This window comes from Acanthochromis polyacanthus, chromosome 4, assembly GCF_021347895.1.
Source record: "Acanthochromis polyacanthus isolate Apoly-LR-REF ecotype Palm Island chromosome 4, KAUST_Apoly_ChrSc, whole genome shotgun sequence".
NCBI lineage: Eukaryota > Metazoa > Chordata > Actinopteri > Pomacentridae > Acanthochromis > Acanthochromis polyacanthus.
The window spans coordinates 36,908,889-36,922,486 of record NC_067116.1 but is presented as its reverse complement, the minus strand read 5'-3'; the positions used below and the strand labels follow the sequence as shown (position 1 = coordinate 36,922,486).

At 39.5% G+C, this 13,598-nt stretch overlaps 2 protein-coding genes across 11 annotated transcripts in view; one reads left to right on the top strand and one right to left on the bottom strand.

The window, feature by feature from the left end:
• LOC110972462 (cytochrome P450 2J4-like) overlaps nucleotides 1-10,098 on the bottom strand; it is a 70,836-nt gene extending 60,738 nt beyond the window's left edge. For 6 of the 10 annotated variants that reach the window (XM_051947132.1, XM_051947131.1, XM_051947128.1 and 3 more), the window contains exons 1-5: nucleotides 9,898-10,098; nucleotides 7,191-7,353; nucleotides 6,849-6,998; nucleotides 6,518-6,678; nucleotides 4,458-4,634 (exon numbers count right to left, since the gene is read on the bottom strand). In XM_051947132.1, coding sequence (XP_051803092.1) covers nucleotides 4,458-4,634; nucleotides 6,518-6,678; nucleotides 6,849-6,998; nucleotides 7,191-7,353; nucleotides 9,898-10,098 — 852 coding nt within the window. Of the gene's footprint in view, nucleotides 1-3,870; nucleotides 4,059-4,220; nucleotides 4,360-4,457; nucleotides 4,635-6,517; nucleotides 6,679-6,848; nucleotides 6,999-7,190; nucleotides 7,354-9,897 lie in introns of all 10 variants that reach the window. The other 4 variants (XM_051947133.1, XM_051947130.1, XM_051947129.1 and 1 more) reach the window with 2 other exon arrangements.
• LOC110964951 (cytochrome P450 2J2-like) overlaps nucleotides 1-13,425 on the top strand; it is a 228,538-nt gene extending 215,113 nt beyond the window's left edge. The window contains exons 7-8 of the mRNA XM_051947143.1: nucleotides 12,781-12,968; nucleotides 13,327-13,425. Coding sequence (XP_051803103.1) covers nucleotides 12,781-12,968; nucleotides 13,327-13,410 — 272 coding nt within the window. The 3' untranslated portion in view covers nucleotides 13,411-13,425. The remainder of the gene's footprint in view (nucleotides 1-12,780; nucleotides 12,969-13,326) is intronic.
• Nucleotides 13,426-13,598: the final 173 nt, after the last annotated feature.

Below are 13,598 nucleotides of genomic sequence, written 5' to 3'. Positions count from 1 at the left end.
TGCTTGCATTCCTGAACAGAAAAGAATACTTTCATGCTTGTATGTGATTCTTCATTAATTTCTGAGCTCTCTGAGAATTCTAGTGTTCTGGCTCAAATTTGGGTCTAAAAATGTTCAAAATGGTGATGCGTAGGGAAGTTGCCAAATTAAAGCATTTTATGATGCTGTGTGGTTTTTCAGACAAATAAGTGTTCTCCGAGTGTGGTCAACGATGTCGTGGACTCGACTGCAGACTGGTATTTAAAAAATGAGCCTCCAGATTTGAAGTATTTGAGACAGAAGGAAAACCACTGTTGATCTTCAAGCAGAGATTAATGCTTCCAGATCAGAATCTGAGAAAGTCTCCAGAATGACCACAGCAGATGACTGAAGGAACAAGGCTTAAAGGGGAGAATAGCAGCAAAGAAGCTGTTATTGAGGACTGTAAACATCCAAAAATGCCTCAAATTTACCAGGGAGGACAGACACTGGACTGGAGATGACTGAATGAAGGTACTCTGGACACACGAGTCCAACTCTTCGGTCATCATCATCATGTTTATGTCCACAAAAAAGCTGGAGAACATTTTGATGCTGGACGCATTGCACCCGCGGTGAAAAACAGTGGAGAAGTGACATAGACAAATTAGTTAAAATCCATAGTATCATGAATGAGAAGATTTATAACAGCATCTTGCTGCATCATGGGATCTCTGGGAAGATCAAGAAACTACTTGGAACTCAATAACAAAAAAGATTGTTAAAAGTCCATAAAAACAATGCCAGCAGGAATTATTGAGATTTTTGGTTAATATATGTGAATAAGGACTATTTAGTTGTTCCAGTATTTGCCTAATAAAAAACAACACATTCTTTAGTTTGAAACAATATGTTGACAGATTTCTAAAATATTTGTGTTTTCTTGTTTTGATGACAGCTGGTTGAATAAATCCGTTCAGCAATGTTTCACAATCACATTCTTGAAGCAAAACAAGATCAAGGTAGTGGCACACAGTGTGTCATTGTGTGTTGTGGTTTATCTTGGTGTGGCACAGAGGCGGTAAGGTTTGGGAGCGTGAGTAGTTCCCAGTTTGAACTCCAGACTGGGCTTCTCTCCAGCAGGCGCAGAGAATGAAAACCTCTGAAGGAGGGAGGTGAAAAAGAGGAATAACTCCATCTTGGCCAGAGGTTCACCAAGACAAACCCGCTTTCCTGAAAACACACAATACAGCAGATGAGCTTCATTCACTCATTTTATAAGATATTCACTTTAATCACATTTTATTACTGCAGCTCAGGAACAAAGTCAGAATAATGTACAGACACTGATCCCTTCCTTAAATTATGAACCAAATCATTTAGATAATGTTATGATACATGGTAGAAACACAAAACGAATGTATTTTGGTAGAAGTGCCTTCAGGGTCATAAGTGGAAACTGAATGTAATCCACTGAAAACAATGATGGTGATTTTACCTTCTTTGTCTTGTTTTCCATTCATTCATTTCCCTGCATCCTGTGTGTCATGGTGCATAAGCTGCCCATGATGATAGTTCACAACATCTACAGGTTAGATCAGGGTCTATAGTGACCATTCAGCAAGATACAGATGTTGGAGTCACTTAAACTGGATATAAACACATTCCAGCCTTAAACTGTCTTTAGTGTTTGTTTGTGGGTGTGACCCTTATCAAACACTAACCAGGACCTGTGATTACCAAGGAGCTGTTAAACCTCCTTCGATCAACAACCAAATACAAGTGGAAAACTCATAGTATGATCTTAGACATGAAAAGAAAAGTGATATCTAAATCTAGTTTGTTGTTTGTCTTCTACAAAAGAGTTTCTCTGCAAAACCAGTTGTATATGTAACTAACACTGAACAGAGTTTAAATGGCAATGTAAGTTCAATAAAACACAGTTAAAGGGAAAGGTTATATTCAACACATGCACATCCAGTTGAAATAAATACAAATATATATCAGATACTCCAAGTGAGTGGTTACTAATAAAAACAACTGATGCCACACAATGACATGTTTTATCTTTCTGTCATTTGGCCTTTAAATAGCTCTTGGCTAAAGCTGCATGTTACAGGACTATAACTACTGACTCACCTGCAGAAAAGGAAGGAAGGCCTCTCTCTTCCTGAATTTCCCGTCCTTGTCCAGAAAGTGCTGAGGGTTGAAGGAGTGTGGAGTTTCCCATATCGACTCATCGTGCAGGACCGAGTCCAGTGTAGCCAATAACATGGTGCCCTGAAGGACAATTTATTAATTAATATCCCTTTTAACAATTATTCTGAATATCATAGTACATCATAAAAATAAAAATAAAGTAAAGAACAAACTTCTGATCCCAGATTGAGTTAATTCTTGACCTTTCAAAGAGTTTACAACATAACCAAGCTACTTGAAAGTACTTCATTTATGGAGCGAAATGAGAAGCAGAACATTCTAGAGCAACAGACAGAGAATCCAGAGACTCCTTCACAGAGCTGTAAATTTAGTAGAAACCATTTCAGGAGACAGCTAACTTAAAACTCTCATCTAAATGAAGCAGCGGCTTATCAGATGTTTAAGATCGCCCCTTGGGATGGACACTTCCATGATTGGCTAGATGCTGATTTGAATTTGGCTTCAAGACGTTTTGTAGAATTAAAGAAGTCACTGGAATGAAACCAGAGCTTAATTTTAAACAGGCTTTTGGACATTGTGCTTTTTCTATTGTTAAACTTGGCATAATATTTCTGTGGGTTCTGTACTATTCTAAATTTGGGTTTATTTTTCCACAGGTTCTAACTACTTATTTTTTGGCTTGTTAAAGATCCTTTTCTTCAGCTTTAGTTGAGTTTTGGTTTTCTATGTTTTATTTAAAGTTGGCCTTTGTAAGTTCACTTTAATAATGCAACAGTGCAAAGATTTTCTTTATAACTATAAACTTCAACCCTTGGTGTTTTTACTTATTACTTACACAATTGTGAAAGTCAAATATGCAAAAGTGCCACTTTGTCTCCTTTTTCCTGTTCCTCAACCAACTCATCCAGCAGATCATCACATGGACACATTCTGCAGCAGCCTAACCCTCCCTCCTCCAAAGGCTTCGCAAGCATCATTTTTTATCTGCTAAACGGGTGAATTTATAAATTATAACTTGCTTCAAAATTTTAAAGTATTTCTAAACTGTCCACCACTCTACCAACTGTGTCCGGTGACAATCATACATCAGTGTTTGTGTATATTATCGTTGGTTATACGGTGGATTTCTTTGTTTGGGAAACTGGAGGTCAAAGAAAACAGAGTTAATGAGGCTGATCAATGCAAGTAGATTTGACTTCAAATATTGAGCTGAACTGAATCAGTACCAACTTTGTGTGTTACATTTTCTTGTTCTGTGCTTGTAGTTCTGATGTTAAACAAAAAGACAAGGATGTGAAAATTCCTATGAATATGGGTGAGTGAGAATCCTGAGAAATAGTTTTGAAGGCAGTGAGGAACTACTCAGTAAGATGCTTCACTTTACCAAAAAGGACACATTACCAGTAGGTAATAATGCGGTAGTAACTACTCAGTATGATGCTTCATTTTGCTGAAGCGAACATAAGAAGTCTAACCAATGTTGGAATATAATCAGTAAAGAGTGAGAATTTACTGTTTTGTGCTTCCCAATGTATGAAAAACTCACTTGATTTATTGATTAATATAAATTAATCTCTTCCTATTGATTCACTAATGTGGTAATTCCCAGTTGGTTCTTCAGTAACTTAGAATTAACTTATCATACAGAGTTGAGTAGCCCATATCTATGTGAGCATTCCTGATACATTTCTCACATGGTCTTTGGTAATTAATCTCATTTTCATGTTTAAGTGTTACCTGTGGATTGTGTACCTTTGGGATTGTGTACTTATCCAGTGTGGTGTCCCTGCTTGCCACGCGGCCCACATTGAATGGAAGGATGTTGCCCATTCTCTGAATCTCATGGATGACTGCATCAGTATAGGGCATGTTTTCTCTGTCAGTCATGGAGGGCTGTCTGGATGAACCAATCACAGCATCTATCTCAGCCTGGACTCTCTCTGCACAAAGTGACATGAAAAAACTATATCAGTGTTTGTGCTGAAAAGATGATTGAGAGGAGAAATTGCAATCAATTACATTGATTGACCTCTGACAATATTAAATCAGAACAAGATGCTTATAAAAGATGCAGACATGTCAGATATGACTGAAACACTCACTCTGTATGTCAGGGTAATACATCATGTACAGCAGCCCCCAGTGTAAAGTCGTGGTAGTAGTTTCAGTTCCAGCAATAAACAGATCCAGAGTGCAAAAACACAAATTGTTGATATCAAAACCAGCTTCTTTGTCCTCCTTCTATCAGTGACAGAGTAGATGGAAGCAGGAATTAGTGAATATATTTAACTGGAAAATCACAAAGAACAAACACAAAACAAAGGCACAGAAACACTCACGTCTCCCATTTCAATGAGGAAGGAGTCGATGTAGTCTCTTGGTGACGAGGGGTCGAGGTTTTCTCTGTGTTCTTTGATCTTGATTTTTGTGAAGTCAATGACTTCGTTCATCAGAGCAAGTATCCTCCGATGAGGTCCAGGCAGCCACTTTATCAGCCAGGGTACCATGTTGTAAACCTATAGAGCAGGAAGACAGTTATTAAATCATGCCACATATTTATTACATTTCTGACGAGTTCAATCACCTTTGATACTTTATGCGTTCGTTGGTGATAATATTGGTGGACTTTTAAAGTGTGTTTGAATGGTGGATTTTTACATATGATACAGTATTTTGTTTTTGGCGATTTACTCGGTACAACACACACAGTATGAAATTTCATTTCCTTGCTTGGCCTGACTGAAGACACCTTTATTAAGCCTTTACAGCAAATGATCTGTGAGGGCATATGTGAGACATACAAGCATCTTCATCCCTCAGTTCTTGCACTCTTCAAGAACACTTTGAGTCAGAATTCTTTTACAATGCTGTTATTACAGTTTTTCTCAGTCACTTTGGTACATTTCTCAGAGCAGAATTGAAATTCTCAAAACCACTTGTTCAATCTTCACATCATTGTGTCACTTTTACACATCAAAGAAGCAGTTTGTCGTTTCTTTGGACAAGTTGGTAAATCCATGCTAATGATTCTGAACAATTCTCTGCTGTTTCCTACATTATCAATTGCTTATGTCATGTTGATCAAAATGTGCTATAATGGGTCTCTGTTGAATAGTCCAACCCCCCACAACATTTAGGCTTCAGTTCATCGCATAAGTCTTTACATGTAAAATGGTTGAACAAGTTGTCCTAATATGTGAAGGATGTTTCTATACATTTCCATTACACCTTTTTTCTCAGTCTGTCCTGAATTGATAAATTGCTCCCAGGTGAATCTTGACTTTGTCTAACAAAGGCAAATGTGTGAAGGGTTAGGGTTTTCTGAAATCGTTCAAAGAGGCAAAAAGTTGGCATCTGTGATGTGTATGAGAATTTGTGGTCCAACAGACAGGAACGTCAGGAGGTGTAGGAAGACTGCACTGTAATTCCTACAGCACTGCATGTACAGTTTCCCCTAAAGAGATTGTCCTATGTTCACATTTCTACTTCTGTTTTTTTGTGTTTTACTTTGTGCTATGCAGGGGTTTTCCTTTCTGTATCACAATGACATGGTCTGCCAACAAATTACAACAGTAAAAGCATAAATGTGAATCTTGTCCAGTCTCTTGCAATTAGTCTTTCACATACACTAAGGTGTAACTTACAATTTACAGTAATTGCAATCACAACTTTATCCACAGTTTACATCAGAGCATCTGTACATTGTTATAATGACAACATCCATCCATCCATTCCCTATACACCACTTTATCCTCACTAGGGTCGTGGGGGGTGCTGGAGTCTATCCCAGCTGACTCGGGCGAAGGCAGGGGACACCCTGGACAGGTCAGCAGTCTGTGGCAGGGCTGCATATACAGACAAACAATCACACTCACATTCACACCTACGGGCAATTTAGAGCTATCAATTAACCTCAGCATATTTTTGGACAGTGGGAGGAAGCCGGAGAGCCCAGAGAAAACCCACGCATGCACAGGGAGAACATGCAAACTCCATGCAGAAAGACCCCGGGCTCAGGCCGGGACTCGAACCAGGGATCTTCTAGCTGCAAGGCGGAAGTGCTAACCAGTACACCACTGTGCAGCCCATAATGACAACATGACAAAGCTATTTGACTGTCTTATCCACACACAATGACAATAGGACATTGGCACTGACATGTTCATTGACACAGATGTTTACTTTTGAGAGATGAACAAGAGACTGGCTTTTTCAGGTAATCTATGGTGTTTTGCTATTTGTACGAATTGTTTTGAGAAATGCATTTACTGTGTTGCAAATGTTGAGGATGATTTGAGAAATGTAGCAAAGCGATTGGGAAAAACTGTAAAATCCACATTTGACTGCATTCTGCATCACTTTTTTTTGTAAATACAATTACTGGATGCTGGAAGCTCACCTGGACCATGAAACGCCCCTGTAAGAACAGCATCTCATTGAAGTGGTTGAGAATAGACTGGTGCTTCTTATCAGTGTACTCGAATCGATGCCCAAACACCAAACAGCAGATGATGTTGGACACAGCATTGTTCATCAGTGTCTGGGCATTAAAAGGCTTCCCTGTAAAATAAAGAGAAAAATTTGGAGATGACAAGATGATGACAAAGACATTCCGTTAATTTGTGACTGTTGCTATATTTTGGTCCATAAACATCTTGTTGCATGCTTCTGTGTAATAAGCACATTGTGAAGGATAATCAATCATTGTAAAATAATGGGACTTTTCATACCTTGGTTATCTGCAAAAGCCTCTGTAAGATATCGACACTCCTCCTGGATGAAGAGCTCCAGAGTCTTCTTGCCCAGACCAAAGTTTCTGAGTGTATGAAGAGCAAATCTCCTCTGCTGCTTCCATGGATTACCATTTGACAAAACAATACCTTTGTAGGAACACAAACGAGCATTAGACCAGGAATAATCTGAAGCTGCTGGTCTTTGTAAAACACCAGTTCATAACTTTTGACATAAAATGCAACAAACAGCACCTTTACTCCCAAACAAACTAAGAGTAATTTGATGTGGCTGGTCATATTCAAACACAAATTTTTGAAATAAAATGCAATATAAACCACCTCTATCCCCAATTACTTCCTCGAACAATGGTATGGAGGGACGATCTACATAGTCTTCTCCTCGTTGGACCAGAGCTTCTTTCATATGCTTATAGCCATTGATGACCACAACCCTTCCACCAAAGAGACGAAGGCTGAAAATTTTTCCATATTTCTCTGCAAACTGAGCACAGACAGCAGATTGATGTTGTGGTGAAACACTGATATGACGTATCATCTGAGGAGGACAGTGTAAAGACAAAACATAACAGGCAGTACAATGTGGGCGGCATAGCTCAGTAGGTAGAGAAGTGGTTTGATCCCCCGGCCCGTCGTGCTCATGTCGAGGTGTCCCTGAGCAAGACACCTAACCCCTAATTGCTCCTGATGGTGGTTAGCGCCTTGCATGCCAGCTCCCGCCATCAGTGTGTGAATGTGTGTGAATGGGTGAATGTGTGTGCTCCAGGGGCGTTGTACCGCAGCTGACCCTGCGCTCTGACCCTCTGGATCATGGGATTAATAAGGGATATAAAATTTAAAAAAAAAATGTAACTCAAACATAGCCAGACACCATACCAACACCTAATAAAGACCTTGGAGAGGTTGGTGTGACTCCATCTTCACCTGGTAAGCTATTCAATGGACTTTCAACTTGGCTTCATAGTGCTGTTACCTACATCCATAACAGATCCGTGTCTCACCTGGAAAAAGCTGGGAGCACTGTCACTGTTTTTTTTTTGCATTCTCATTCTTTCAGCCCCATACTGCCCATGTTTCTGAGGGACAAGCAGGAGCACATGGGGGTGAACCACTTCACAGCTTGGGGTACCTGGACTACCTCACCAATGACCACAGTCTGTGAGGTTACAGAACTGTCAATTTGACATCTGCAGTACAGTGCTACTACAGTCCTTGCTTCATTTGTTTCCACCTTCTACACTTCAGACTTTGCATACAAGTCAACTGCTTGCCACCTGCAGAAGTTCTCCAGTAATTCCACATTCATCTGCCTCATCACAGATGGGGATAACACTGATTACATTAAATTGACTCTGATCTTTGTGGACGTGTGCCAGTGGAACCGTCTGCAAATCAAGCAGTCGAGTAGATTTACGAAAGTACTGTATATATGTATAGTTTTAAAGACTTGAAATACTTAAGAATTTCCATTTTGTGCTAATCTGTACATCAACTCCACTACATTTTAATTTATTGTACATTCTACTTCATTTTGTTTGACATCTAATTTCTTTTAGATTTTACACAGCAGATACAAACACAAGCTATTAAAATCCAATAACACTGTCACAGATTAAACCTGTCATGGTCCCGCCCTTCTCTGTGCTGCGCACCTGCTCAGCTGATGATCTGTTGATTGGACACAGCTGCAGAATGAACGCAGCTGTGTCCAATCACATCAGCGGCAGTTAAGTCCAGCTCGCCCCACCAATGGCCGCTGGATCGTTGCCTCTGCTGGCTTCCTGCCAGCCACTTCGCCTAGGTCCGTTTTGGCTCCGGAACTCCCCCCAGCCTGCCCAGTCCTGCCTGGCTCGTTCCTGGAGCTTTCCCCCTCTGTCCCTGCCTTGGGCCGCTCAGCCCCGTCTCCGCTGCATATTAGCAGCACTGACGTGCGCCGCCACAGACTGCCGACTGCAGAACCGGTCTGCCGCCACCGCCCCTCCTGTGGGACTTGATAGACTGTGAGTCAAGCCGTTTAGTTTAGTTTAGTGCTTAGTCCTTGAAGTGACCAGTTATGTTGAGTATTCTTGGTTAGTTTGGGACTCTGTTTTTTTGTGTGTGTTAAATTTGTCGATTTCTTTATGGAGTTTGGTTCGCTTTAGTTTACCTCAGCCAGTGTCTATTTCTGTTTGAATAAATCCTTGTTTAGAACATCAGTGTGACTCCTGTGTGCCTGCACTCTGGGTTCAAACCCCCCTGCCTTGTGACAAAACAAGTGGTTTCCAACCTTTTAAACTTCTCAAAAAATGCAGCGTGTAGTCTAGGGGTGCACTTCTAATCTAATTTCAGTAAAATTTCAAATGATCCAGGAACTCAGAAAATGCACAAAAACTGATTTTTCCTCTCATAATTACCATTTAGATCTTGTGCTTAAAAAAAACTGTGTATAAAGTAGTTCAAATTGCAGCTACAACAGTAAAATGCTGCTGACACACTGATGCCTCACCACTAATATTATGATATAAAATATAATGATATAAAATTCAGAAGGATCACACCAGTACTTAGACTTTAATGCTTTAACTATATTTGCTGCCAATACTTTTGTACTAAAACTTGACTAGGATTTTTTTTTTAAAACAAATTCCTTGTAATCAACTATTTTTACATTGTTGTATTTATGCTTTTATTTCTGAATATTTGTTCCACCTCAGTCTGCTTTCAGCTTCCTTGGGTTAATGATTACCTATGTGTGTGTGTGTGTGTGTGTGTGTGTGTGTTTGTGTCATAGCATAGAATCAGAGAAATAATTTTATTATATTTAATAGAAAACAGAGAGCCTGAAGCTTAGAAACATCATTAGGATGCATCCAATCACCCTAATACTACATTTGCTTACTGAAATGTCTGAAATTACTCAGGGTAAACCACATCATAAAAAACACATTTGTATTGTTGCTAAGAATTTTGTAGCTTTGTTTTCGAAAGGCACTGTACAAATATGTATACTATATATAAATATACAAAATATTATTATTATAATACAAACCTCTGTGAACTGCAGATGAAATCTTCCAGGTTGGATACGAGGCAGATCACCAATAAAAGGCAGAGCCCACGGTCCAGGAGGGAAGTTTTTTGGCACTCTGTTCTTCCAAACATCAGCCAGCAGCAGGAAAACACCGAAAAATATTAATAAACTTTTGCTGTCTAACCACTCCAAGCCGAGAACACTGAGTATTGCCTCCATTTCTTCACAGTAATTGCAGCGATCAGGACTGAGCAGAGTTGAGTCCGGTAAAAATCTTACTGAATGACTACAGAGCTGCAGGTGTGATCCAGTTTTATTATAAGACTTTCAAAATAAAAGCATGTGTATGTGTGCATGTGTCTCATTTTTACTGACACACATATATATATGACACACACACACACACACACACACACACACACACACACACACACACACACACACACACACACACACACACACACACACACACACGTTATGTAATTTATATGTAAGTTATATGTAAGTGTCTTATGAATGCTTAGACTTGGTGAGGTAACTCTCCATTAATTTAATGGAGGCTTCTGTTTGAACCAGATTTAAAGTCAAAGGCTCACTGAATGCAAGCTGATTTTTGTGAGGTCAAAACCCAAAACCATTACATTTATCTGTTAATCTGGGCAATGTGGAAAAACATCTAATTATTATTACATCTTCCTAAACATCCGTCTGTGTACCAAACTATATTTGATGATTAAAACGTCTATGCAGATTCTCACTTCTTCAGGCCATGGTAATCCTAGAAGCTTAAATTAAAAGCAACTACACTTTTATTTTGGTTCTTAAAGATCATCTAAGATGCTTTTGCATTTCCTGACTGAAGTCCCAGATGTGTGTTTTCACATTGTCACATGGCTAATGACCTGTTAATGACCCAAGACTCGCATGCCTCATCGTTGTAAAACTGCCAGGTTTCAGAATAATGGTTGTAAAACTGCCAGGTCAGAGGTGAGTCTAGATATTGATGATGGTGGAACATTCTAGGGAGAGATCTCAGTACCTCACTGCTTATTCACTGAAAAGTTGTTTGTCAAATAGCATTTCATGATTGTCTGTAGAAGCAGCTTCAATGGGGATTTAACTACTTCAGAAATATTTCTATTTAACAATGCCTTAATGTCTCACTCTTCAAAACACTTCAGACAAAAAAAAACTGCAATTATCATAAGTCTTTGCAAAATATTTCCTCTTTTGAAAAGTATTTGCTTTACATGCAGCTGTCTCAAGAGTACAGCCCTGTGTTCAGCTTGAGAAAAGGCAGTGAGAGGATGGTGTTTACTTCAGGATACAAAATGGTCAAAGAGGCTCTTGTAAACCAGTTCGACAGTTTTGCTGATCGACCAGTTGTCCCTCTCTTCCACGTTATCTTCAAAGGCATTGGTGAGTCGTTACATGAGTGCAGGAGGGCAGGACTGTAAGCTGTGATTGATATTTAAGACGATATCCAGCTCCTTCTTCTAACTACATTTAATTATTATGTGCTGAAGGGTTTATCTTAATAGTGCAATACTTTAGCAGCTGCACTCTGACTTAGTCCGCCCTCACAGTAAAACTCCAAACCCAGAGCAGCAGCGATAAGGGAGTGACGATCATTGTTTCTTTATGAAGGAGTCGGTCATGGGTGAGAGTTCTAAAACATCTCAGGCTGTTGTATAACCACACTCATAGTCTGAAATTTCTCTCCTTTAATGAGGGCACCATTCAGAAATAAGAAATCTCACTGGAATAAAGCTCCATCAGTCTGGGTACATTTGTATTTTTTGGCAACAACAGACCTCATTTGCAACAAAAGCATGCCTATCTGCACAAATGCACAATCGTGACACCAGTATGTCAACAACTGGACGATGCCCAGTGCCAATGAAGTACATCTGAGAAGACATAATAAATACATAACAGTACAAAAGATAAAAGATTTGCAAAGTCACCACAAAATACACCACAAGGGAGAGAAAGGGTGCTGCAGCAGGCATACGTCCCACTGGAGATCTGCTTATTGTTCAGGACTGCAGAGACCTGATTGGCATCTTTAGTCAGTAGGAAAGGGAAGAAAAGCCAAAACTAGAAGTTGCCAAAAAGAAAAGTGTTCAGTAGAGTTTAAGATTGTGCATCCAAAGCAAAAAAGAGAGGAAAATTCTTTTTTTAAAAAGTGTCTCCAGGTAAAAATGAGATGTGGTGTGTTTGCCTTTAACAGTTACTGAGATTCATCATGTTCTGGTGGTAGAATTATATTTTCATATAATTACAAAAGTTTTTATTATCAGGTGGTAGAGAGTCAAATATGGATGGATGGATGGTCTGTTGCTCACTATTAAGCCACATTTCCTTCCTTCAAGACGTAAATTACAGAGTCATTTTCAAAATGGTAAAAACATCTGCAGTTATCAGTTCTTGTGGTTTCAATGAGCCATGCTGCAACAATGCCTTTGTGATATTTTACAAGGAAGGTGTGCAGTTTATTGTGGCTTAAAGAATGTGCCCTAGACAGTGAATGATTAAAGTAAACTTACATTTTCCGGCTCTGTTTAATAATATATATTAACACAGACGAAAAATGTCATGAAGTAACAGCATTTTTTGTTGACGCATTAGAAAAAACAGGATCCCCAGGCTGGCTTCAACCTGGAAACACTGGCGGTTTGCACCCTCGACCTGATCGAGGCTGGAACAGAAATAGCTGCCACAACTTTACGTTGGGCCCTCGTACACATGATAAACTACCCAGAGACACAGGGTGATTATCTGATCTATCACATTAAGCATTGGAGCATTTCAATTAAGGTTACTGATTATTTTTAGTGAGTTCCACCTTGATGCACACTGAGCTACCAGTTATGGTTGTTATTCTGGTTCCCCTTTCAGAAAAAGTCCAGGCGGAGATAGACAGAGTGATTGGACAGTCTCATCAGCCCACACTGGCCGACAGACCCAACCTGCCCTACACTGATGCTGTCATCCATGAGAGCCAAAGGTTAGGAAACGTCGTTCCTATGGGATTCCCAAAAATGGCCAGTAAAGACAGTACCCTGGGAGGATACTTCATTCCTAAGGTAAAGAAATATCAACCAGACTCACCCAGGGACAAATGTCAAGCTGTAAATTCTGTAAATTAAGCACACAAAGCTACAGTTGAAAACATCTGATTACTCATTTTCCAGTGCACAGCTGTAACTACGAGCCTTGCATCTGTACTGTTTGATAAGAATGAGTGGGCGACTCCAGATGCATTCAATCCCGAGCATTTCTTGGATTCAAACATCCATTTCCTTAAAAGAGATGCCTTCTTACCATTTTCTGTAGGTCTGTTTTCCAGTCATCAAGGTTCACATGCAGAGAGGAGCATTAACAACAGGTTGCTCTGTCAGCTACAATAGCAGCAAGAACAATCTTTGTGATGTTTCCCTTTAGGTAAACGTGTGTGTATCGGGGAACGTCTGGCCAGAATGGAGTTATTCCTTTTCTTTACGTCTCTCCTGCAACACTTCACTTTAACTCCTGTTCCTGGAGAAACCAAACATAGGAACCAACATGATCTCCACATTTGCTTTCAGACCAGATAATCCCCAGCTTAACAACCGTGGGAAATGACATCTTCAGTGAAGCAATAACATGTTAATTACTAATCGACTTGCAACTTATACATCATTTGTATAATAATATGAACATTTTATAGAACTAAA